Genomic DNA, 27,461 nt, shown 5'->3' with positions numbered 1-27,461 from the left:
CTCGTCTGCACCTTCAGAGTCGAAGTTTTCCTTCTGACCCGACCCGAACCCGGTATTCCGACCCGGTCGGAACTTGCATCTTCGGCGACCTCTTCCGGTGAAACCAGCCCAGAACGACTCGCCTCCTTGCTCCGGTCGTCTCTGTGGTGGCCTCTTACTGTGATTCTCCTTCTCGGTGGCGCTGCAAGGCGGCACAGGTTGTGGAAATCGGACCCGACGGGAAATCGTAGCTCCGGCGACAGCACGGCTTCAAGTTTCCTTCCTTGGCTTCGTGGGGGTCGTCTGAGTCGATCTATGGTGTTTGTTTTGATCGGTTTACGTGGAAATCGGTTCAACTCAGTTGGGATTACTGTTCACGGTTTGTGAGGTAGTTTTCGATCCCTTAAGCTTGTTTTCTGACTTCGAGCTAGTTATGAGAGTTCACAAGCATGCTTAGATGAAGAACTTTGATGTTGGGAGTTTTGTGAAATATTGAGTTTTGGCCGGCGGCGGTGCGCCTCAGTCTGTGGCGGCGTTCCGGCCATGTATGGGACTGTTTCTGGTATTATATGTCTTCTACTCGTCGATACGAGCGTTTTGATATATAATATACAAATTTTGGAGTTCGAATGGATTTGTTATGATTTTTGCCGTTTCATATCAGTGAATTTATTCGATCCGTGAGGATTCGAGCATCCGATCGACTTGTGGTTTGGTCACATCGATCATGGGCGTATTCCGGAGACTTTGGGAGGTCTCGGATGTGGTTTTGCCTCGATTGGCGCCACTTTGGGGATTTTAGTTCAAAACAGGGGTTTCGAACTTAAATCAATTGTGAATCGTTACTGATTTGAGATCATTGGTGATTAGGTGCTTCTAAAGGTGAATTGGACGAGTTGTTGGTGATAGTGTTAGTTCGGTTCTGTATAGAAGACGCAGCGGGATTCTGAGGTGAGTAATCTCACGAAGTTCATTCACGAACGGGCTTACCTTTATCGTTTTGAGAGTTATTTAGTTAACTGCAAACTATAGTTGGTATTAGTAGGCATTCCTGAGCGGATGACTACATATAGATATATGTTTACGTGAAATATATATGTTTTGGTGGTTTGTGGATTTTGAAACAATATGCATGAAATGATGCTTTTTATTGTTTTGGGTTGTGGCTTTTGGAAAACAAATGATTGTGGAAATGTTGATTTCGATTGGTTTTGAAAAGAGTTGAGATTTGTGTATTTGAGGAACATTTTAGTTCGCGGTTGGTTTATTTAAATATGGGTTTTTACTGGGAGTAATTGATAGGGATCAATTACGGGGAATCTTTCATTTTCGATTCGTGTAACATTTTAGGTCCACTGTGACTCCTTTAATGTTTTGGTATTTATACCGCGGGTCCAAAGACTTACGAGTTGAGGATCGTGGGTGAGAAAATCGGGACTTCACGCCTTTGGCCGGGTTAGTGAATACGATCAGTTAGAGCTCTAGTCTGTCCGCTGCTTTTGTTTATTAATTTAAACGTGTGAGTTTATCTCGTGCTTTGTTTATTGATTTAAATGTGATTTGACTGAGTTTATCTCGTGCTTTGTTTATTGATTTAAACGTGATTTGAGTGAGTTTATCTCGTGCTTTGTTTATTGATTTAAACGTGAGTCGTGTGAGTTTATCTCGTGGTTTGAGTGAGTTTATCTAGTGCTTTGTTTATTGATTTAAACGTGATTCGTGTGAGTTTATCTCGTGATTTGAGTGAGTTTATCTCGTGCTTTGTTTGTTGATTTAAACGTGATTTGAGTGAGTTTATCTCGTGCTTTGTTTATTGATTTAAACGTGTGAGTTTATCTCGTGATTTGAGTGAGTTTATCTCGTGCTTTGTTTATTGATTTAAACGTGATTTGAGTGAGTTTATCTCGTGCTTTGTTTATTGATTTAAACGTGAGTCGTGTGAGTTATTCTCGTGATTGGTGTGAGTTGTGTGTGGTTTGAGTTACTCATACGGGCTTGCAAAAGCTTACCGGGTTTGTTGTGTGGCAACCCGGTGCACCATTCAAACGGTGTAGGGGTTAATCCTGCAGGTCAGGAAAATCGTGGTTGAAGTTGGGGTTGCATACTTGCAGCTAAACAGTAGGAAGCAAATTTTGTGACTTTACCGTTATTTGGACTTCCGTTGTAGTGAGCTCTGAGGAGCATTTACGTTTTATCTAGTTGTTGACAATTTAATTCGTAAGCTTGTGTAATATATAACTCTTTGGAGCGAGTGTATATTAACTTTGAGGGTTCAGGGCATCAATAGGTGTGTAAGTTTAAGGGAAAAAGATTTCAGATATTTTGTATTGGTGACTGAACGTTCACGCATGTATAATTATGGGATTATATATATCGATTTTCTTGTGTGTAAAATCAGGGGCGTGACAGATGTAGATGTTGATCTTCAAAGCACTGGTTTAAATGCTATAATGCGAGTGAAAAAAACAAGCTGCACAATACAAGGTGTATTAATAATATATGAGAGAGCATGAGGCTTATCTCGCAACTGAAGAAGAAGATGGAGATGACAATGATGTCAATCTCACTATTGCAGACTTCAAATCTGGCGAGGGAAACAATGATGATGCCGCAGATTTTGATTAATAGTCTTTATTTTCGAAGAATATATGTAATGGTATTTTGCCTTACACATTATCAATAAATGACAACAGTCATAACTCTTTCTCAACTAGGTCTATCCAATTAATTGCGATGTCTAAGAAAGGTTTGATCTGAGACAACAGTTTTACAAGTGAGCATTAATTGCTCCACCAAAATCTCGCCTTACCTTACCTGGTCACTACCAAATTAGATTTACCGAAAGGATTGAGTGACTACTATTTGTCTACATTTAATTATAGTTATTTTGGTGTAATTGTTGATGTAATCATTGGCTATTATTAATAAAGCGTCAATTCTTTTAATTTGAGCTTTATTTACTTAGTTATGTTTTCTAGAGATCTAGAATGCCTCGCATATAGTGCTACTACGCACGCCATACCTTGACAGAGGCAATTATTCCTTAGGATGATGCCAACTCGATTTTCTATGAGTGTGATGGCATGGCCATCACAATTGATTCATGGTCGAGGACCAGTTCAATCTCTGTTGCCAAATGGCACATTGATTTATGTCACTGAAGCTCTCTACGCTCCTAGGACCGGAAGAACCCTTTTGAGCTTTAAAGATATTAGAGCCAAGGATTTTCATGTGGAAACACATAGTGAAGGTTATAGACATAAGTTCCTTTGTATTACCTCTAATGACTGCGGACGAAAACGAGTATTAGAGAAGGTTATGTGTCGCTCTAGTGGGTTATATAAAACCACTATTTGAGTAATTGAGTCCAACGATGTCATAGGAGATGACCTTTTGGATTCCGGCACATACAGACTTTGGTATGACCATTTGGGAAATCTAGGGTCATGATATGATGGTCCATATACTAAAGACTTCACAAGGACATCCTTTCTTCTGAACGAAGAGAACTAAGAATCAAAAGTTAATTCAAGAAGAGCCAAGGACCACCGCACACCTCACGGGGCCGCCGCTGTCCACCATTAGTCCACTAACGCCAGCACCCTGTAGCAATTCCTTGGCTTTGATGCCAAAAGAGGAGTTTTGACTCCCCTCTCCACTTGTCAAGTCAATTGTGAATTTGTGGCTCAGTCAAAATCCTCATTAGTTGATTGTAAGGCCCATCTTTCATTCTGTAAAGCCTGATCTTTAGCTGAATTAGGATCAAGACCATCTTATGCAAAGGATACTAAGAAAATAATTCCATTCTTACAAAGAATCCAGGGGGATTCTATGGACCAATTCTACCAACTTGCGGACTTTTTAGATGTTTTATGGTGTTGGTTGATGCACAGACATGCTAGTCACATGTCGCGCTATCATCCACTCATAATGCTACTTATGATAAACTCCTGGCCCAGAACATATGGCTACAGGATCACTATCCGGATCATCCCATTCAGTCAATTCGACTTGATAATGCTAGAGAGTTTTCACCGAAGACTTTTGATGACTATTGCATATCATTGGGGATTAATGTTGGGCATCATATCCCCATGTACACACCCAAATGATCTTGCAAAAAGCCACCATTAAATGAATATGATGGTAGTCTGGATATTGGTAATGCCACTATTAAATAACTACGATGGGTGTGTACATTGGGATATGATGACCTCTGGGAGACCATTTGGGTGTGTACATAGGGATATGATGACCTTCTGGGAGACCATTTGGGTGTGTACATGGGCGGAAATCCACTATTAAATGACTATGATGGTAGCCCGGACATTGGTAATGCACACCAATATTTCCGCTTGGGGTTATGCAATATCACATGCAACTATGCTAATTCGGTTATGACCTACCGCCACTCACATTTCTTTGCGTTACAGCTAGTGACTGGGTGTGAGTCTGATATCTTGTACTTACACATATTTGAATACACGGTTTATATGCCAATCGCGACGCCACAACGCATCAAAATGGGTCATTAGCAAGGAATGCATATATATTTGTGTTGGATGTAAATCTCCAACTATAAGTCCGCTATGCAAAACCCTTGATAGGCGATCTCTTTACCACTAGATTTACGGATTGTCACTTTGATGAGATAGTCTTCCCGTCGTCAGGGGAAGATTAGAATGTCAACGTTCAACAGGAACGGCAGGAATGGTCGTGATCTATCCCCACCATGTCTCATCTCGATCCCCTAAAAGTAACGAAATCACATATACCTACTGCAAATAACATGCTTGCAAGGATTAATGTCCCCTCAAGAGGACATGGCGCTACCTAGAGGAGCTGAGCATGGCGTCGTCACCATGGATAGTGGCATGGTGACGCCACAAGGTGGTATAATAGCGTCACAAGTCGTGGGTTCCGCTAGAGAGCGTAGGAGACTCATAGGTTCGATGGATTCTCTCTATAGAAAGTGAGCGCATTGATACTCAAAATCTGTCTTATCAGAGTATTCTGAATTATAGTTATGTCCAAGAGACATCGTTGGGGGACGCCTCAATGTTGGAACCAATTTTTGAGAATATAGAGATCTCTACAAACTACACCAATGCACATGAGGACGTGGGGTAATTGAGACCAATGACATTGAACCTTCCTCCGTTGAAGAATGCCAACATAGAAAAAATTGGCCTAAATGGAAAGATACAATCCAGGTTGAATTGGATTCACTAATGAAGAGGAAGAATTTCTGGCAGGAGATGCCGATACCTCCTGACATAAAATATGTTGACATAAATAGGACTTCCTTCGAAAGCATGATGAGAAAAAAGAGATTATAAACTCACGTCATGGTGCAAGGCTTCTCACAAACACCCTGGAATTGACTACGAGGAGACATATCCTCGCGTACTGGATGTCATTGCACTCCACTACCTTATCAGTTTAGTAGTTTTCAAATAACTGAACATACAGCTTACATATGTGGTCATTACGTATCTTTATAGGGATCTAGATACGAAAATATACATGAAGGTCCCTGATGGACTTCATTTACCCAAATCAAATAGCTCTAGACCACGGAGCGCGTTTGCAACGAGGATGTAATGGTCAACAAGTGACTACTTGATTGGGAAGGGATATGATAAACTATACAAGCGCGTTTCCATGACAAGTTTCAGATTTGCAATTGTCACAGTTTATTTTGATGAACATTATTAGAACCCTTGATGAGTTAAGGGAAATCGCTGAACACCTGAAATCCTAGTTTGAGATAAAGGATCTTGGGAGAACACGATTTTGTCTAGATTTAGAATTTAAATACCGTGTCAATGGATGCTTAGGCATTTTGATAAAGTCAAGAAGCACTCATTGTTGTCCGTAGTCTTGACCCTAAGAGGGATCTGCTTCATTCCAGAGATGATGATGAAGACGTGTTAGTGGCAGAAGTGCCCTACCTAAGTGCAATAGGCACATTATTGTACTTAACACAATACAAGACCGAACACCTCATTTGTTGTGAACTTGTTGGCTAGATGTAGTTATTTGGCTCCAAAACCAGTCTGGGTGCAAACTGTCTCTTTTGAGTGCACGAGCGTGCCAGCACCGTGGGGTGCAGTCGTCGGGGTGTCCCTTGACATGACTTCTTGATCAAACGATGTGGACGAGGAGAGCACCAACCTCGTCACAAGGTTCTTTTCTCTGCCTTCCGGAAAAGGACTTTTTGCCTTACGGGTAAGGGCTTTGGTTGTGATCTCTTGCGTTCACTGAATCGATCCTTAGTGTTGTAGACTAAGCAGAGCAATCACTGGGAAGTTGGGAGAAAGAACAGGGTTTGCTAAAGCGTGACTTTAGCTTCGCTGGGTTGCGAGGGCGTTATCCTTGCTTCACTGGTTCGCAACTAGGTTGCAGGTAAGTTTGCTCCGGAGAGACTTTGATAATCATTGAGATTGATTGATTGAAGAGTTGTTTATTTTATGTCGTCTTTAGCCTCTATATATAGGCTGCTCGTAGATTTACCTTCCTTATAGGAATGAAATACTATATTTTAGGCCACAGTTATTGGCCTTTGAATCAAATCAAAACTCTTAATAGTTATGATATCTATCGGGAGTAATAAAAGATTATCTATGTCGCAGCAATCTTCTAGGCAAGGAAAATTACCTTTTGGAGTCTCGACGTAATCTTCCTCTAGGCAACGTAATTGCCTCAAGGACTGATCCTTGGACATGCGAAGATTTCCTTCGCGAGCATTCTGTAGCCTATGGCACACTTAATGCACTAAGATCCCTTATTTGACATTTATGTGGGGCACCTTGCTTCCTTGCATATATATCGGCACCTTGTTTCACGTCCACCTTAATTGCTTGATTGCATGGGAAACCATAATTGCCATAATTGAATCCTTGATGAATTGGTCCATGTCCATGCCACCTTTAATTGCAATATGTGTAGCTTTGATAACTACCATCCATGCATCACGTCCTTACTCTTTCCTTAACTGATCAACCATGACAAAAGCAATTATTGGAATATATATTCTTAACGCCAGCTTGCATGGTATTCGCTATCATTTCGCGAACGTATCAATTGTATGAGAATATTCACTATTCACATGGCTCACATCATTGTTCCCTATAGCACGAGACTCGGGATCAAGAAAATCAACTATCTCTAATTATCAAATATTCATACTTAATAATAAATCAAGGAGTATCCAGATTTGCCTCAAGATTGTTTGATCTCCAAGTAGGCTTTAGTTAGCCTCTAAATAATATATTTCGAACTTGTTGAAAATATATAGCTTGGGCCATGGATCTTGGCTCGGTTCTCTTCGAGTCCCCCTTGTCGGAAAAAATGTTAATTTTGGGTTCAAACAGTAGTCATGCACTAACACGACGCCATTGGACTGGTGTAAAAACAATCTTTCGATACTTAAAAGGTACGATAGATATGGGCTTGTTCTACCCCTACAGAGAGAAAAGAAAGGACGAAAGAATGGAATTGGACTCCATTGGCCTGAAGGCCGTCATCAACACTGAGTGCCGCCGCCAAGAGACAGAGGAGTACGGTGCCGCCACTGCAACCACCATAGGTGACCGGCGTCCTCCCTCCCTTTGTCACAATGATGGTGATGTTTTGATGGGTTTTGCTGATGCGGGATACCTTTCTGACTCTCACAAAGGTAGCTCCCAAACTGGTTATGTCTTTACCATAGAAAGCACCACGATATCTTGGAGGTCTACAAAGCAGACCCTTGTCGCTACTTCTTCGAATCATGTAGAGATTATTGCTCTTCATGAAGCAATTCATGGATGCATATGGTTGAGGTCCGTCGTTGCACATATTTGAAGAACTTGTGGTTTGAAGTCCACCATAGATGAACCTATGTGCATTTATGAAGATAATGCAACTTGCATTGAACAAATGAAGCAAGATTTCATCAAGGGCTACAACACCAAGCATATATCACCTGAATTCTTTTACAATGAGCAAGCAACAAACACTTCTAAATATTGAAGTGAATCAAATCCGATTAGATGATAATGTAGCGGACTTATTACCAAGTTGTTGCCTAAATCCACCTTCAAGAAGCATGTGAAGAGCAACAGAATGAGGAAATTATCCGAACTCCCATGATTGTAGCAATCAGGAGAAGATCTCGATATTAGGGGGAGGTATGATATCTACATGATTGATCTCAAAGAGTGAAGAACGTGTTGTACTCTTTTTCTCCTCCTCGAGATTGTTTTGTCCCACAGGGTTTTTATTACCCGAGCAAGGTTTTTAATGAGGCAACATTTGAAGCGTCATGATGATGTCATAAGCGACACCAAGTTTGAGTGGCACAAGGGGGAGTGTTGAAGGATATTTGACTTTAGTGTGCCTTGTCAAACTATGATTACTTTCTATAGTTATAATATGAGAGAATGTTCTAGATTTCTAGTTCTGTTTAGAACAGGATTCCTTGTATTCTAAGATTATGTACATGTACTCTCTATATATAGGGGCTCCTATTATCAATGAAAGACAATCATTCCTCCAATTCTCTCCACGATTCTCTTTTCCTTAAACACTCGAGTGAAGACTTCCCTTTTTTATTTATTTAATTTTTTATCTTTCTAAGGTGAGATGAGGAATTCAAACTTGATCTCTACCAACAGTTTGATGGAGAAAAATCTCTTATCTACTAGATTAAGTTCTAGCAAAAACTTCGCTAGAAATCAACTACTAGACCTCTACTTGCTATTTCTTTTGGTGAAATAGCACGTAGGTAGCTGTTAGCCTCATCATACTTGATGTGCAGAGACATGAAACTTCACCCGTGCGACAGTAGCCATGGTCCTAGGCCTCCATGCATGTTAACATAGTACTAAAAATAGCAATGTTGCTCGTTATCTTTAATAAAGTGTGTACGTACTAATGATCCTGTTAAAGTTCAAAACTTTCATGTTCTAGTTACTCGTTGTCGTCGACTTGGAAGTTGGGAGCTCATCGAAGCCTCCCCCAAGCTTGACGACCTACACCCCGACAACCTATCATTGGCAGGGTAATCAGACTACAACCAGAGCCAGCACCAACCGTTGTTACCGGCCAACAGCTAGGCCATGGAGAAACCGAATCCCTAGTCTTCATTGTCTCCTAGCCACCTGGGCTAGGGTTTCAATTTCTGTAAGTGCAAAATTAATTAATTTATATACTCTACTAGCAATGACTGTAAAGAATAATGCTAGTTAACTACTTTTTCTGGTACCACATACATCCCGCCTTATATGATAGTTAATGCGGAACAACCACATCATATTATAAAATTATCTAAAAGGTTGGACTTTGTACTATATCAGCTCCTACATATTGTGTGTGAAGCATGAAATATCAAAAAAAGTGATTCACCTAGCATTAATCAAATGTATATTATCTAAATCTTAGGGAGAGTTTTTAATGAGAACTTTTAAATTAACGGTTGGATGAATTGTCTAAATTTTAGTTGTAAACTTATTTATTCAGCACGCGTATCATCCAACTGTTGATTTAAATGTCTTCATGAAGTCCTGATCACTAGAGCCTCGCCCCTGCATTTTATGTTCTTATTAATTTTCTGGAGACTATAATTTATGTATGTCAAAAATTTTAGGTTGCTGCTATATACACCCCAAAACTAACTACACACCAAACCTATTAATTAATTAATTTATTTTTTCTATTCATCTTTTGCCCAATTTTCTTCTCTCTGCACCCAACTTTCATCATCAGGAAGCGTCCTATCATATTGATAGAGGGTTAGTTTTCAATCCTTGACTTGTTGCATGATCATCTGATTAAATAAGGATTCAGTACAAATACATTAGAAGAGTCATGAGAAATTTGTAGTCCTACAGTTTTCATGAGTTGTTCATCGTCCATAAACCTAGTTCACTGCTCTTCAATCCATACGAAATCCCCCATGCCATCTCATTTTACCATCTTTTCCATGGTTGCATTTAGCCGCAGCAAAATTTTAACGTCAATTCATTAAAATTTACGATCACTACACATAGTAAATTTACTGTTTCAAATAGTCAAGCACGAAGTAAAACAGAAAACAAAATTCAGACCCCACAAAATTTGCATGGAGTTGAAAATTTAGCAGTGCAGTACGTCTTTCTTAATAAATAAATTAATCTGATTGATATAGTGTGCAAGTCTGAAAAATCAATTAACGACATTCTTTGAATTTTTCTTCTTGAGACGGCCGACCAATCAGTGTCAAGCAGGAAGCGTAATTTAGATATCGCCCTTTTAAAAAGTATGGGCAGTTTCAAAATAAAAAGAAAATTTTCTGGTATTTAATTGATCAGACGTATCTTGTGTCTAGTACGTCTGATGTAGGCAAGAATTTTTCTTCTTTGAAAATGTCATAGCTTCCAGAATATATGAGGTCAAACAACCTCATTTTCCGGGACAAATTAATGATCAATAAGGAATGCATGCACTGAGTGCAATGACAGAATGACTATCTCGACGTGTAGGCCATTATTAATTGACTATCTAGATAAGCATACTTGACCAGCTCTGATATGATTGAGATTAATTTACAATTTTCTTTTTTTGAGAAGATTTACAGGTTTCATATATGCAACCTTTATCTCTTTATTTTCCTCCATCTTCATATATATATATATATATATATATATATATATATATATATATTTTGATCATATCAATAACTAATCTTTTTGTGAGTCAAACTCACAATCTCTCACTTACAAAAAGGATGCTTATGCCACTAGATCAAATGGTACTGGGCTCCATCTCCATATAGGTTGCCTAGTTGAATACTTAATTTGAACTTATGCTTCTTTTATTTGTATTTGATTGAATACTTTGACTTATGGACATATTTTAGTTCTGTATAGGTGAGATCTTTAAGGCAGATCTACTTTATGATCGAGGTCATCTCATGGCTCCTGAGTAAGACATAACAAGCCTCCTTGACCTTGTGAAAAGAGCAATTCAGTAATCTGGCTTTGGCATTACTGGTTCATTACACACGTCTATAGTCTGGTTCTTAAGTGTCAGAGCGAGAGATTGATGAGTTATCATCCCATGGGTTCACCAGCAACATGTACCCATTCACTGGTAAATATCACCTCAAGAAAGATCATTAGACCCTCGTCTCCAACTCCTCATCACCAAAGAACTCTCAACCTCTCTCTTTTGGACCAACTCTTCCCTCCTACCTTATACCCTACTATCATATATTTCTACTCTAGTGATCATTTTCCTTCACATAATGTTTCAGAGTGCACTACTACAAAAAGTTAATCACACAACACTAATCACACAACGGAACACAAATCATCTGTTGTGTGTTGAAGTCAGTTTTATCATACAACGGTGCTGATTATATTCTGTTGTGTGAATGCCAACAAAGTGATAACTTTTTAATCGGAACTACATTGCACAACGGAATTAAGCATGGTCCGTCGTCTGAGCCTTAAAAATTGAGCGGCAGATTTCCCTCCACTCTCGAGTCTTGGTTGCCTCTTGAAATCTGAAATTTGGGCTACTTGATACAACGGTGCTTGAGGTTTCCGTTGTGTGATTGAAAACTGGATGCCAAATTTTGAGGAAGCTTGCTTGAATGTCTTCCACAAGGTAAACCTAGTGCAAGTTGTAGAAATTAGACAACAGAAGTTATACTTTTCTGTTGTGTGAAGTTGGAATATAGGCGGCAACATTTTAAGCCAAAATGCTATGAGCGCGGTATATTTCCCTCCATGTGTTTGGCATTTTGATTTTTGTAGTGCACTCTTACAACAGTTTGTTAGGTTTGTGTTGTGTGAGTCACTTTAAAATTTATTTGAAGTTTAATTATACCTCCCACACTCTTGAAACTCTCTCGACAAAACGAAATGAAACTCCCCTCTCAGACACACCCTAAATCTCAGTCCGCTCTCAATCCTCTCTCACAAACCCTAAGTCTATTTGGATCTCTCTCACCATCCTCTCTCTCTATCTCTGTGCGAAACCCCTATCTCTCGTGAAAGCTCTCTCAATCTCGATCTGCAAGTCTGCAACCATGGCCGAAGCTCAAGAATCCGATCAAAAGAGTGAAGAAGAAGAAGAAGAGGAACACTATGGAAGCCGAAGCTCAAGAATCGAGCCCCCAAAACGACGCCGTCATCACCTCCTTCTACGAGATCACCTCCGCCTCCAAACAAGAAGCCCTCTTCTTCCTCGAATTCCACAATTACGACCTCGACGCCGCCGTTTCCACTTTCTTGGACAACGAAAACGCCGCCGCTGACGCCGCCGCCGCCGTCACCGTCACCAACCCGGTCCAGCTAAACTCAACCACGACGACATCGCCAATGCTATTAAGAGTCTCACCAGTCACAGATACGTTGACTCTTAGGTACTTCAACTTCCCTAACCTCCTAATCTCATGCTTCAACACGAAGAGTTTGATTTTCTTCAACAGAGATTTCAACTTGTTCATGTTCAATTTCTGGTGTGGCTTTAACTTCGCTACTGGATTCACACACTTGTTAGAATTAGGCACATAGACAATGCGCGAAGAAATTTGGCTATAGATTAATCCAATTTCCTATTCCTGGATTGTGTAATGGTGTGTTGATTACTTCTTGCTACTTGTCGATTTTGCAGGAGACGGGGGAATGGAATGAGATTGACAGCCAACTTTTTCAACACTGAGCTTCCTGGATTGTGTATTCGATCAAATTCCTCACTGAACTTTCTCTCTCTCTTTTTGTGGTCTTCTTGTTTGGATTGGTGTGCTTAGGGTTTGGTTGTTTGAATTGTAGGGTTTCAGGTGTGCCATTCGCTTGGTGGAGGAACCGGATCTGGTATGGGGACTCTATTGATTTCGAAAATCAGGGAGGAATACCCTGACAGCTTGGGGTAATGAGAAGGAATTTGTTGAGGATGCTGCAAAGGAGTATGATGAGAGTACTATTAATTGTGCTTCAGAACTCGGGCTGCTGGTGAGTGTTAGTTTAGTAATAAAAAAATTATAAGAATCCCTTGTTTCTTAAACAATGTTGAGCAATTATTCGAATGGTAAAGGTGATGGTATATTACTGGTGATTGGTGACAGGAGCAAAATGCCAAAGAGAAGTTGCTCTTTGTTCAGTTGCCTCCTACTCTACCATTGGTCAAGCGACCTACTAGTGCAAAGGGGAAAGAGAAAGTCGGAAGCTCAGCACCATCAGAGAAGGTAGGTGCTGCAAGGAAGGGCGGTAGTTTGGAAGAGTTATCTGAGGGGTATATGGGGAAGATGCTGGTTTACAAGAGTGGAGCAGTCAAGTTCAAGCTAGGAGATGCACTGTATGATGTAAGTCTTACAGCCACACTGACTTTCCTTAAACTAAAATGAAAGCACAACATTTGCATAGATTGGACACCTAAAGTTCGGTTTTTCAAGTTTAAAAATCATGGTTTCATATATGTGCAGGTTTCACCCGGTTCAGATTGTATATTTTCTCAAGATGTTGCTGCAATCAACACTGCAGCGAGAAAGTGTTGTGTTCTTGGAGAGCTTGGCCAGCGAGTTGTTATAACTCCTGATGTGGATTCCCTACTAGATGCAACGATTGAGTTGGACTAAACGCAGCGATATTATCTCATTCACATAGTGAGGCTTAGCTAGTGGGAGATAGTGCACATGAGAAACATGGTATTGGTAGCGATATGTAAAGGCATATATGTTCATAGAGTCGCAAACACTGTGCTACTGTGCTGAGTGAGATGTAAAGAGTCATAACCTGTAGTGTAGATTAAGACTTAGTAGGTAATATCTGATCTAATATGCTCTTTACCCAACTGTTCTGGGAACATAGAAAGCTATTACCGGTCTTCGAGGATGACAATATTTCTTGCTGTACTGTTATCATTAGAATGACTTCATTGCATTGTCGATTTCAGCTCAGTACCCCAAGCTGTAAGATCCTATTCTGATTCTATTTTAATCTTGATTGGGATTCTGATGTATGTTTATGTGGCTACAAATTGTGAAGATTTGGAATATGTTTGTGTTGGTATAAACTGTGATATCCTTTGATTAACGAATTGAAATTCTGATATATGTTTATGTTGGTACAACTGTGCTATCTATTGATTATGGAATTAGGTTTCTGGTATATATTTATGTTGGTGCAAACTGTGATATCATTTGATTGTTGGATGGCTATTTCATATGTGGTTATCTTTGTATAAATTGTGATATCCTTTTATTATTGAATTGGTGTTTGATATATGGTCATGTTGGTACAGACTGATATGCTTTAATTGTTGAATTGGTATTTTGATATATAAACATGTTTATACATACTTTGATGTCATTTGATATTCGGATTGGAGTTCTGATTATTGATTATGTTTTGTACAGTTGGCGATTTGAACCATTTGATTTCTGCTACCATGTCTGGTGTGACTTGCTGTTTGAGGTTCCCTGGGCAACTCAACTCTGACCTCAGAAAGTTGGCTGTCAATCTCATTCCATTCCCCCGTCTCCACTTTTTCATTCCATTCCTGGTGGGATGTTTTAATGCAGAAAAAGTTTGATGCATCGGTTTTCAAAATAGCTTGCGCCCAGGCTGCAAAGAATAAATGGGTGGACTTTGGAAAGCAACTAGTGACCAGAAAGGTAACCTCTTACTCAGAAATCTCACTGCACATTTACTAGTCGTATAACTGCAAGGATAGTCTTTGTTCTTTTTCTGCGAACTAGTTGTGTAATTTTGCAAGTAAATCTCATCAGAACCATGAGCCTCTGATTATGGGCAAAGTTTGACTAATATTTAAAATTTCTCATCAAGAACCATGAGCCTCTGATTCTTTGTAGTCATATTGGATTGATGCTTGATCTGGTAAACAAGGGAAGTAGATATAGTTGGACTGCTGTAAATTGATTCAGTCTGTAAATTGATTACATCATCCTCTTGCTTTCTTGCTGCTAAAGGGTGGTTATTGTGAAGGGTGTAGCTCATGCCTTGAGTTACATGCACCACGACTGCGTGCCACCAATTGTGCATCGAGACATATCAAGCAAGAACATTTTGCTGGATTCTGAATATGAGGCCTGTGTCTCAGACTTTGGCACTGCAAAGTTTTTAAACCCAGACTTAGCCAATTGGACTGCCCTTGCAGGCACATATGGGTATGTAGCACCAGGTAATATTGTTGTTCCCTGTTCTCTATATTTAACAGTTTTAGATTTTAGGCCATACTTGATTCATTTTCATGCGTGGTTAACCACACACTTTTCAATCAATTTATTATAAAATTGACTGTTGTGTTCTTAATTTAAACTTCTTTGTGATATAAGATATGCAAAAGGAGGTTAATGTATTTGCAAAACTAGTAGAAGGGTTTATGTAATGAGTATTAAAATATCTACATGAAAACACAGTACAAGAAAGAAGTTCATGCTCGAGCAAAAGTCTTAGCACAGAGGTTTCTTGTCCTAAACTAATTTCTTTAAAATAAAAAATAATAATAAATAAATAAATAAATAAATAAAAACAAGAATTTATAAAAGAGCAAAAACTGTATAACTTGTTACAGTTTTTAATCGTTCCATAATCCATAGTGTAAATGATGCAAAGGAATTGTTCAGTTATGGTTTTTGATATACAGTTATATGCAAGATATACTGCTCTTGAAACGTACTTTTTCATTGAATATTTATCTACATACGACTAATGCCAGTTATATGGTTTCTCTGTGCAGAGCTGGCTTATACAATGGAAGTGAATGAGAAATGTGAAGGCATTGGAGTACTAGCATTGGAAATTATTATGGGAAGGCATCCAGGAGATCTTATCTCATCTTTATCATCCGGGCCATCATCCTCCTCTACACCACTGCCTGCCCATCAAATGCCAATTGTGGATGTTCTGGACCAACGCATTTCCTCTCCTACTGATGAAGTACCAAAGGAAGTGGTCTCTGTTGTGATTATATCAGCTTTTGTTTCATGTATAGGTAGTTAGGAATGATTTCTTGTTTGGTACATTATCTATCTTGAATGTATGGATGTTTGAAAAATGGTGATTGAATGATATGGATTAGAGTACTGTTTATGTGTTAATTACTATCTAATATTCAGTCATGCAACTCTTTAATGCAAAACCATGTGTTGTATGATGATAAAAGAGTTCAAAATTGAGGCTTCTCCTACAACAGTCACTGGTTGGTACCCAATTGATTACAATATTCACACAACGGATAACCAAATATAGTTGTTGTGTGAACTAACAACCAACAACAAAAGAAAACAAAATTCTGTTGTGTGAGATTCATAACACACAACAGAAACAAAATGATCACTGTTGTCTAAGTAATTAACAGACAAGGGAGATAATTTTACTTCAGTTGTGTGTTACTTACCTCAGACAACAAATATTAAGTTATATCCGTTGTCTGTTATTAGTCTCAGACAACAAATAATGAGTTATATCCGTTGTGTGTTATGAATCTCAGACAACAAAGAATGAGTTATATCCGTTGTGTGTTATGAATCTCAGACAACAAAAAATAAGTCATACCTGTTGTGTGTTATGAATCTCAGACAACGGCAAAATTTCATCTTCTGTTGTCTGAATGTGCCGAGGCATTGCCGCGCATGCCATGCCAGGCACATGCTGCGCAGAACTCACACAACGGAAATAAGCATTTCTGTTGAGAAAACTATTATCACACAACGGTGAAATCACCGTTGTCTGATTTTTCAATCACACAACACTCACTTAGACCACGGTGAGCTTGGTCATCACACAACACAAATCCACCGTCGTCTGATGACCTTTTTGTAGTAGTGGTGCTTACAAACATCGTTATCCAAGGCTTTGGTTCACTTTTATCCCCTCGCCGGCCGACTAAATGGCCCTGCTTCCATAGACTGCAGTGATGAAGGGGCTTATTTTCTTGAGGCCCAAGTCAACTGCCAGCTCTCGGACTTGCTTAATCTTCCTGAACACGGCTTACTCAACAACCTCATCCCGGAGTTTGATCCTCAAACTGCCCATTCCGCCTTAGGTTCTGCAGTTTTGGCTGTCCAAACGAGTCATTTTAACTGCGGAGGAATCGCTCTTGCTGTGTCGCTGTCGCACAAGATCGCAGATGCAACCTCATGTCAAATATTTGTACGAGCATGGGCAGGCATACATCGTGATAATGGATCTGATAGTCAACTAATGGTACCACAGTTTAACGGAGCATCTCTGTTGCCGGCTAAAGACTCCTTCGTAAACAATTTAGGGCTACCAAAGTTCCAAAGTTTAACTACTAGGAGGTTCGTGTTTGATGTCACGAAGATTGCCACTCTCAAGGCTAAAATTGGAGGTACAAACGTACAACTTGTTTCAGCAATCATCTTGAAAAGTGCTCGTGCTGCTTCTTATCAATCTAAACAGGAGACGAGTTCAAGTACAGCAGTGTTGTCGCAAATGGTAAATGTCCGTAGAAGTATGGGTTCGTTGGTAGAAAATGCCATGGGAAATTGGTTTTGGCCGCTTCAAGTGATATTCAAACCAAACGAGACGGAACTACATGAGTTGGTGGCAAATATGAGGAGAGAAATAGCAAACTTCTACAAAGAGAAGGCGGGCAAATTCAAAGGGGAAGATGGGTTCTTGGTGATGTCTGAGTCGTTTAGAGAGAGGGGCGAGCTTTATAGAAACACCAAGGGACGCATCAGTGTTTATAGGGCCACTAGTTTGTGCAAGCTCCCTGTATATGAAATTGATTTTGGGTGGGGAAAACCAACATGGGTTACTAGCCAAAGCAACCAGAAGAACATATTTGTGTTGATTGATACAAAACGTGGCGATGGGATCGAAGCATGGGTGACACTCGATGAAGAAGAAATGGCCATATTTGAGAGTGATGAGGAGCTCCTTTCGTTCACTTCTCTAAATCCCAGTGCTAGTGTCAATCGTCATTCTCGTATGTGAAGTGTGTTGCATGTATGTTGCGAATAAATTGTGTATCCATGTGTGTTTCGCTTGAGAGGTGATAAAAATAAATTTTATGTATGAAAGTATGTATGCAAGTGTGTGTTTCCCTCACACTTTTTTTTTTTTAATAAAAGATCATAAAATTCTTATTGATAATAAACTCAAACCAGAATTGTCATTACATACACTTCGCTGCCATCTATAAGCAGATAAGAAGTTGTGGTACCGCGGTTGTACATAGGGATAGGTCCACTCAATAGACATCTCTTGCTCACTTATTAAAGTAAGCATATTCAACTATGAACTAGACAACGAATAGTAATAGGCTAAGTTTAAACAAAAAACTAACTAGATATGTGTATATCATAATCAAATTCTGAGTAATAATAATAAACAACCCATAAGCGCTGAGTTTCACTTTCACTTGAGGGCAAGGCTATGGTATGTTAACATTTCTCATACATCAACTATTTTTACCAACTTTAGTACCCATTTTATCACTTTAAGGACTCATTTTACCACTCAATTGAGGAATTATGTGGTAACACTAGGCCAATAACCTCAAAATACAACACTTTTTACACAACCGAAAAAAAAAAATTGTGTGATGAGGAAAGGTGAATCATACAACATGTTTAAAAAAACTTGCGTTGTATAAGGTTGTTAAAATTATAAAGTTCTTAGCTAGAAGGTCTTTACACAACACATACATGAATAATTTGTTGTGTGAATGAAAAAAAAAATAGCGCCAGATTTCCCTCCTAATTTGACTCAAATTTGACTCAAAATTGGTACTACATAGTACAATAGAATAGTTATATCTGTTGTATGAGAGTTGCATGCAAAATATCATACAATAGTTTTTTACTCTGTATTGTATGATCAAGAGGGAAAGGTTTGGATGTGCCTATATTTGCCCCAAAATAGCACTCATTCCCCCCAAAACCTACAAATTTTGATGGAAATATATCTGGTGATTGATGATCCCACAACCAAATGACTTATTTGTGTTGTATGAACGAGTAATGCCTAACCTAGCGCCAAAACTGATACTTTGATTTTACATAAGCGGGAACATTTAGGGCATCTCCAACAATGGAGTTAAAAGCCAAAATGACTAAGGGGCTTTTTTTTCACCATCTCCAACCCAAATCAAAAGGGTGTTAAAATGGGTTTTGAGCCATACATTGAGTTAAAATAACTAGGCAATGAAGGTAGAAAGCCAAAATGGCTTAGGGGAAGAAGGTTGGGCCCCACCTTCCACTATTCAAAATGAGCGGCTCTGATTTACTCCTCATGAATTCGATTCAAAATGGAAGGCCAAGATTAATAGATATCAAAAATTAAAAAATAAATATATAATTACTTAATTTCTAATCTGACAGTCAGAAAAATGCGATGAATTAAATTCAACGGCTAATAATAGAGTAATGTAGTTTTAAACGAGAAAAACTTGAAAAAATAAAATAAAAATTTCTAAAAAAAATTTAAACAACGGATTATTATGTATGATATATAAATTCATATTATAGTTAAATAATTATCTAAAATAATTAAAATTATGAAATGGTTATGACTTTTGATTAAAGGGGGTTGGAGATGCAAAATATGAATGAATAGTAATGACACTAGGGGTGTCAAATTTTCCAAATGACTTTGGCTTTTGACTAAAGGGTTGGAGATGCCCTTAGAAGGTTGGGCCTTCATTACATCACTTGTAATAAAAAATATATAAAATAAAAAATAAAAAAGGGGTCATTGAAAACGTACTACTCTCTCTCTCTCTCTCTCTGCAAATCGCTCCTCTCCTTGTCTCACTCTTAGTCTTCTCTAGCTCTCTTCCTCATCCAACTCTCTTCTTTACCCAGAAATCTTAGTCTTCCTCTCGCTTTCGTTCTGAAATCCCAAATAGGGAAACCCCCAATCTCAGATTCCCCAAAATCAACCAAAACTCTATTGGTCGAACCCTCAATCTGACACCCAAATTTCATTGGCCTAATTCTCGCCTCCACAATTTGCCAGATATACACCGAAAAATAAAACGAAGTTCATGGAAATCCTACTTCGGCTGCTCTAGCTCCTTCCTAGGTTCACGCACATCAATTTCAATTCCTCATGGTAAGCCTACTTCGAATTGCCGATAATCTTTGGTAACCCTTCTTCTTTTAGGTTTCTTGTTTAATTTTAGATTGTTTCAAGTTTGGATTATGGTTAAGAGATTTTATTTTTATGAATTGGATCCTCTATGTCCTCATTCAATTTTAGGGTTTGTTGTATTCTCATTAATAATATCACTAGTTCCTTCAATTTCTTCATTCAGGGTTTTCGCTTAAGAAGTTTGTGTACAAATTCAGTTCTTCTCATATTAGGTTCGATTAAAGTAATTTCTATAGTAGGTTTGTGTTTGCATAGGTTTACTTATCCAAAGTTTAGGTCGTAGTGTTAACTTGTGTGCTTTGATGTTGATTTTTCTTTGTCTAACTTTTATCGGTGCTTGTGTATATGAAGGGTGCTGAAATGAAGGTCAGAAATCAACAAGGGGTCCAGTGATTTTCCAGTGAAGAGACCTACAGAGGAGGAAGAGACCGAGACTGGCAAAGAGCCGGATTGCTTTTATGCTGTAATTCCTGGATGGACTCCAAGGTTAGCCTAATGAGACCCGATTAGTATTTGATTACATCCACCATATTATTTCACTGTAACATGTGTTTGGCTGCTAATAATGGTACAAATAGTGTATTTATAGCTAATGAATGTTGTGGACTTGTATATGGGTTTTGTGAATCATTATGTGTATGAGTTTTGGGTGAGAAATGTTTGGTATTGAAGAAGTGTAAATTGGGTTTTGCATCAGCCGTACATGTACATGCTTGATTACTGTATATGTGCAACTTATTGTTCTCAATTCTGAACAGATGCCATTAATACCTAGGATTTTGGGGGTCCTCACTCTTTGTTTAAGCTCCTAACTTTCATCCTCCTTACCTCAATTTCAAACTTAATGCTTTGGTCTTTATGGTTTGTTGAGCTGCTGGTAGTTGAAACTTTTTATTGAATGCATTTGATGATTTTGTATGCTGAGTGAGAACTATGTGCACCGAGTGGTTGATTTGTTTTGTATGATAACGGTAGCATTGATATTTGACCTTTACATTATCTTTTCTATTTGAGCTGCTGGTTTGTTTTTCACTTAAGGGAGGTTGGAAGTTGTTTTTAAAAAGGTAAAGGACTGTACCTTTTTTGGTGACCAATCCGCAGCTTTGCACCTTTTGTTTTTCTATTGATATATTCTTATATTTAATTCAGAATTCATTGTCTCATTGGACCCTATTTTGGGAAGCAGATGTTTTTATTGCTCTGATAAATGATAATGATGGTCATGTTGATAACTTCAATACTCTAGAATTGGATATGGTAGTGAGACTTGCATCCTACTGTTAAATCTGTCGACTTGATTGTGACTTTTGATTTTTGAAAGATCTCCAGCACTGCCGCAATTATCTCCTTTGATTTTGGCTGTGCTAGCTTTCCTTTGGTTTGTTTGGTTTGCCTAATCATCCTCATCACCAAACATTACAAGAACAGAAAAGATAGTGCTAGTCTTAATCCCTTAGATTTTTGGCGTATTGTTCTTTATCTTCACTTTGGTCTTTTAGATCGTCACAAAATCTCATTGCTAGTAAAATTCATATCTCTTTTTCTCCCCTCAAGGCTCAAGCTAGAGTTTTCAAATGTTTAGATTCTCAGATGTCACTGCTATTAGATCTTGCTGAAACTTTTCATCTGATGAATGTAAATTCGGATAATGTGTTTGGATCTTGATGGACTGATTTGTTCTCTATTAATGCAAAAACAAAAGTGTCAAAGGCACAAATCTATTCACTTGGGTGTTGGGGCCATTCATGTCCTAAGATATATTGCTATATATGAATCTGTAGCTCCTCATAAGGACGAATCTGATGTCACTTTTGTACAATGAAAAGTAGAATTTCATTGAAGTTCTTAATTCTTTTCAGATAATTCAAGTAATTCATTCCATGAGCTATTTACTTGCAGGAACTTAAAATTGGGAAAGTCTACTTATTCAAGTAAGTTGCATCTTGTTCTTTATTAGAACAGTGAGGGCTTTGGACTTCAGAGTAGTTAAAAGTGTACGTGGGTCACAATAATGGCTCAAGTTTAGTTCAATACAAAGAAAAAAGGTTAAAAAAAAAATCACCTTCTGATTATTGTTAAGTATTTGGTGAATACAACGAATTATTGCTTGATGCTTGCAAATATTACAAGTTACTGATGCCATTAACAACTATCAAGCATGTACACTGAGATGCTGTTTTGTAGCAATAAGTTTGAACCTTATAAGCCATCTAATTTGTTTTCTGATGCTCTTCCATTTTTAGGTTGACGAGATAGCTGAGATGCTTTGTGAATCACCTTGAGCAATGCATGTCACCTGAAAGCTAAGATGCTATAGAATTTGTTTAAGGAATTTGCTGACTATCAATGAAGACTTCATAAGAGGCATGTTTTGGAACAATATGTGTATTAGATTTTGAGTTCCCAAGTTGATAGGGCTTATAGTTCCCAAGTAGATAGGGCTTGTACACTAGAATTCTTTTCTTGTTTCAATGTTGGCTTGGATGATTAGGAAATGCTTCCTTTTAATATTTGAGGTTTATAGTATGGGTTGGATTACTCATTTGATAGTTTGCAATATGGTTTCTTTACAATTGATCATTGTTCATTTGATGTGCATTCTTATATATCACAATGGTTTCACAAGAAATATGAATTCTTATTTACACTGACACAACTATGAAAATCGAACTACGTTGTCCAAAACTAAGCCACACAACAACCACAGTCTACAACTGAAGTGTGAGGGGAAATCAGAAGACAGGAAAATTTAAAAATCGTTGTTTGAAAATGCCTTCCAACAACATACAGCTTGGAAACAAGTTTTGTTGTCTGATGCATGCACCTAATACCTTACAACAACATGCACTTGGAAACAAGTTTTGTTGTCTGACGCATATATGCACCTACCACGGGCAGCATGGCTGCTCGGCAGTTATGCCTAGCGTATGCTAAGAGAAGGCACAACACTAGTAACAAAAGAAGTGTCGACTGTTTGTGTTTCATACAACGGGTTTCCACCATTGTGCTATTTTTCATCACACAACACTACAATACACAATGGGGATCGTCCAAATCACACAACGTTTTTTTCCCTGTTGTCAGTTAGCTTTTTTGGCCTAGTGTAACTAAGAAAATTTACCACTTTAAGAACTTATGTTACCACTTTGAGGACTAATATTACTACTTTGAGGACTCATTTTACCACTTTAAGGCAACTGTATGCATGTCATACATTAACACATTATAAAATTTCCCTAAAATAAGACGTGTGTATTATATATTTCTTCATATAAAATGTTTTGAGTCGATTTCGAGTTATGTTTCAAATGGCCGGTTGTGCCACATGAATCGTTCGACTCACCAGATGAAAATACTATAGACAAAAGAAATTATCAGCCATAATTATTGACTTAATGTTTCCAATCTAATTTCGCCTGGAATTAATAAAAGGGTGCGGCTATTGCCACCCTTCTATTTCTTAGTTCACTCTACAAATATTTGAATTATTGAAAGACTATATTACCTAAGTACAAAATAACTAGTAAGTACACTAATTTTCTAAAATCCAAATATGTGAGGAAAAATAAATACATAAGTAATTAATTAAATACAAAGATTACTTAATTTCTCATTGGATGACATTAATCTTTATCTCCTCCACCCAAATTTGAATTTATTACCTTTTTTGTCTTTTTGTTGCCTCCTCATCGTTAATTCGTTATTCAGTTCACAAAACCATTAGTGTTAACTTTATCAAAATCTTTGTAATAACATTTGTGAACACCAAAAGTAAAAAAAAAAAAAAAATCAATCTCATATTCATTGCTCATAGTTCTCGACCTACTAATCTTTTTTTTTTTTTGAAGAAACGTACTAATCTTTTTACATGGATTGAAATAGAGAACACTGAAATTAAAAAAAAAAACAAAATTAAAAAAATGAAGGTAAATTAGATTATGATTTAATTTTTTTGAAATAGATTATGATTTTATTAGGAAATTTTAATATATTTTAGTTTTTTTATTGATATAAACTAAATGAGAGATTTTCATTAAAAACATTTTTTTCAATTGGATATGTCATATAAGGACATTCTTGGAAAGAAAAATGGGTTAGATAAATAAATTTAATAATTATAATGTGAACAAAGAAAATGATAAGGTGGCAATAGCCGCACCCTTAATAAAAATGCAAAAACAAAGTCATTTTTCAAAATTCCCCCCAACACGGGGGGCTGTAATGAAATTTGATGATAGCTGGACGCTATATATATAAAGCCCAGGAAGACAGCAAAATGTAGAGACGACATGATCACTATGACAGTGCGACTTGTTGAGCTCTCTCCAGAAATTCCCAGTTCCACTATTGCTAAGTAAGCCCAGCGCAGACTCAAAGCCATGATGAGATTCTTGTATATTAGAATCAACTCCACCTAAATCCATCTCTATTTCTCTCCAAGGAAAACACAACAAGAAAGAGAAGCAAAAATGTGGAGCGGGAAAAGTGAACGTCGCATTCTGTTACTATGCTGGGACTACATGGAAGACCATGAGGCCATGGTCCCCTTTCAAACATTGTAGGCCTATGGAGTCACTGTAGATGTCGTCTTTCCTGGCAAGAAAGTGTTAACCATGTAACATGTATACTTAATTAGTTTAAGCTTTTCTGTTAATTAGGGTTAATTGCGTGGTTTTGTGCTAATTAAGCTTTCTGTTAGTAATTAGCTCAGGTTACATTGTGAGCTGACACGTGTCTGTTATCCTCTTCTCTTCTAGCTACTATATAAACCCTATACTACATTTCTTGATCATTCTGCTTAATACAATTAGAGAGCTTTCTCTCTTTTCTCTCTATTTTACTTCATCTTCAAGCTTTGTCTTCTAGCTTTCATGGTATCAGGAGCCCAGGCTGCGACCTTGGTGCTTCAAATCTCACTATTCTTTGCTTTATATTGCTCAGTTTGAGCTTGTTTCTGCTACAGATAAGTTCTTTCTTTGATTCTGAAGATGTTCTAGTCCAATTTTTGATGAAGTTTATGTGATTTTGCTGCAAATTCATACTTGTTCTTGCATCGAAGCTGTGGTTTTTCATCCTGAGTATGTTGATATAAGTAATCTTGAAAGTAGTTGTTAGATTCTTCCAGATCTATAATTCCTCTTTAAGTCGAAACCCTAACTTTGCAATTCAAGCTGTAATTCTTGCTATTACACTTGTCTACACTTAGATCTATACCTTGAAACCCTAGTTTTTGCATTCTATAGCCATGACCACATCTACCCTTCCAAACTCAATTCATACTACTCAACAAACCACTATTTTCCTACCAAACATTCTTCTTGATGAAACAAATTATCCTACTTGGTTGTTCCGGTTGGAGTCCTTTCTCAGGGGCCAAAACTTGTTTGGCTTTGTTGATGATACAAATGCTTGTCCACCTCAGTTTATCCGTGCCTCTGATGGATCCATAAGCACCATATCTGTTGAGTTCATCTCTTGGAAGACTCAGGATCAAAGTATTGTGAATATGTTTGGCCAAACTCTTAGTCCCGTGGCTATGACATGTGCTGTTTGTAGTAAATCACCTCAAGACTTTGGACTAGACTCAAGCTAAAATTTACTAATGCAAATAAGCAGAATATTTTACAGCTCAAGTCAAATCTTTAGAATGTTAAGAAAGGATCTGATGACATTGAAACTTATCTTGACAAAATCAAGGCTGCAAAGGATACACTTGAAACTGTAGGAGTTTCAATAGATGATGATGATATTGTTGTTACAGTCCTCAATGGTTTACCATCTGAATTTGATGCAATCAAGACAGTGATTAGAGAACAATTCACCAGCTGCTCCTTGAGTCAACTCAAAACATTGCTAATAGCAGCATAAATGGATATTGGAAATGAAGCATAAGGTATTCAGAGCCTACTCACTGCAATGCTTGCTAAGATCAATACCCCAACTCAATCATCCTCCTCTCAGTCATCTTGTGCCACCTCTTCTTCCCCATCAGTGCCTACTACAACTCAAGCTCCACAGTTCACTCTCTCCACCTCATCTCCTATGCAGCCTCAGTCTCAAATGCAGACTTCTACTCAATCTATTGTTGCTCCTGCTATTCCACCTAGCTTCTCCACTCCAAGCTTGCCTTCTTATCCCATCTCAGGTCAAACACCCTACATGCCTTTACCTGCCATGCCTTATGGCTTCACATCATTTTCATCATATCCTGTGTTCAATGCACCTACTGGTGTGACTGGCTTTTATGCTGGCAGAGGTACTAGCAGGTCTAATAATAATAGTGGTAGAGGATACAACAATTACAACTTTGGTGGTGGAAGAGGCAATACAATGAATGTCAATGCTGGTGGTTTTAGACCTACTGGAAATGTAGGAAACAATCTCACTTGTCATGGTCAACAAGGTTGGTCATGGGGCCAAAACTTACAGAGCTCTACCTAATCCTCAAAATGCCAACAACTCAAATACTCAAGGTGGATGCCAATACTGTGGAAAGCCTGGTCATACAGCAGATAGGTGTTACTTCATCATTGGTTTTCCTGGACAACACAGTGAAACTAAAGAAGCAACTGCAATGGTTGCTGCCACAAATCTTGCTCCTTAATACTGGCTTGCTGACACTGAAGCCACCAATCATATGACTAACAACCTCCAAATGCTCAACAATGTGATTCCATATCCTACCACTGATGGAGTGCAAATTGGTAATGGTAACCAGCTTGCCATCACTCATATTGGAGATGCCATGTTGGGATTACTTAAGCTAGACAATATCTTGCTTATTCCTGATCTTGCTGCACATTTGCTTTCAATTTATTAACTGTGCAAACAAAATAATTGTAGTGTGTGGTTTGATGAATTTATGTGTGTAATACAGGACAAGGTGCAGGGCAAAATTTTGTACCAAGGACTGAGTAAACAAGGCCTATATCCCACACCATTTGACTTGCCTCTTTTCAATAATGCTTCTACAATAGGTGAGAATAATAAGGAATCTATTAAAGCTTCATCAACTCCTCAGCAATCTGTATTTCTTGGACAGCAAGTGGCACAATCTTTGGCATTAGAGACTTGGTCATCCTACAAATGAAATTGTTCAGCTCATGCTTCAGAAATGCAAGATAGATCAGCCTGCAGATTGTATGAAGACGGTTTGTAAGTCATGTCTGTTAGGAAAGTTTCATAAGCTGCCCTTTTCTGCTTCTCAAACTAGGAGTTCTTCACCCTTTGAACTTGTACATTCTGATGTCTGGGGGCCTTCCCCACATCTTTCTAGAGATGGTTATAGATACTTTCCCTATTCATTGATGATTGTACAAGGTTCACTTGGATGTTTCCAATGAAGAATAAAAATGAAGTTCTTGGTTA

General features: G+C 38.1%; 2 protein-coding genes and 1 long non-coding RNA gene across 3 annotated transcripts; all 3 read left to right on the top strand.

Annotated features, from left to right (window-relative positions):
* The first annotated feature begins 12,095 nt into the window (after positions 1-12,095).
* On the top strand, positions 12,096-13,814 carry LOC112194494. Its single transcript, XM_024334725.2, has 5 exons — positions 12,096-12,373; positions 12,625-12,686; positions 12,856-12,962; positions 13,076-13,312; positions 13,433-13,814. The coding sequence occupies exons 1-5, from the start codon at positions 12,096-12,098 to the stop codon at positions 13,583-13,585; spliced, it is 837 nt and encodes a 278-aa protein (XP_024190493.1). The 3' UTR covers positions 13,586-13,814.
* A 1,164-nt stretch (positions 13,815-14,978) lies between these two features.
* LOC112194493 (acyltransferase Pun1) lies at positions 14,979-17,933 on the top strand. Its single transcript, XM_024334723.1, has 3 exons — positions 14,979-15,150; positions 15,709-15,923; positions 16,824-17,933. Exons 1-3 carry the CDS (start codon positions 14,979-14,981, stop codon positions 17,931-17,933), a joined length of 1,497 nt encoding a protein of 498 aa, XP_024190491.1.
* A 6,970-nt stretch (positions 17,934-24,903) lies between these two features.
* On the top strand, positions 24,904-27,461 carry LOC121052132. The gene is made up of 2 exons (XR_005808133.1): positions 24,904-26,797; positions 26,971-27,461. It is a non-coding gene; the product is annotated as an uncharacterized LOC121052132 (long non-coding RNA).

Source organism: Rosa chinensis, chromosome 3 (assembly GCF_002994745.2).
Source record: "Rosa chinensis cultivar Old Blush chromosome 3, RchiOBHm-V2, whole genome shotgun sequence".
Lineage (NCBI taxonomy): Eukaryota > Viridiplantae > Streptophyta > Magnoliopsida > Rosales > Rosaceae > Rosa > Rosa chinensis.
Note: the sequence above shows the minus strand (reverse complement) of the source record. Positions and strands in the feature narration are given on the sequence as shown.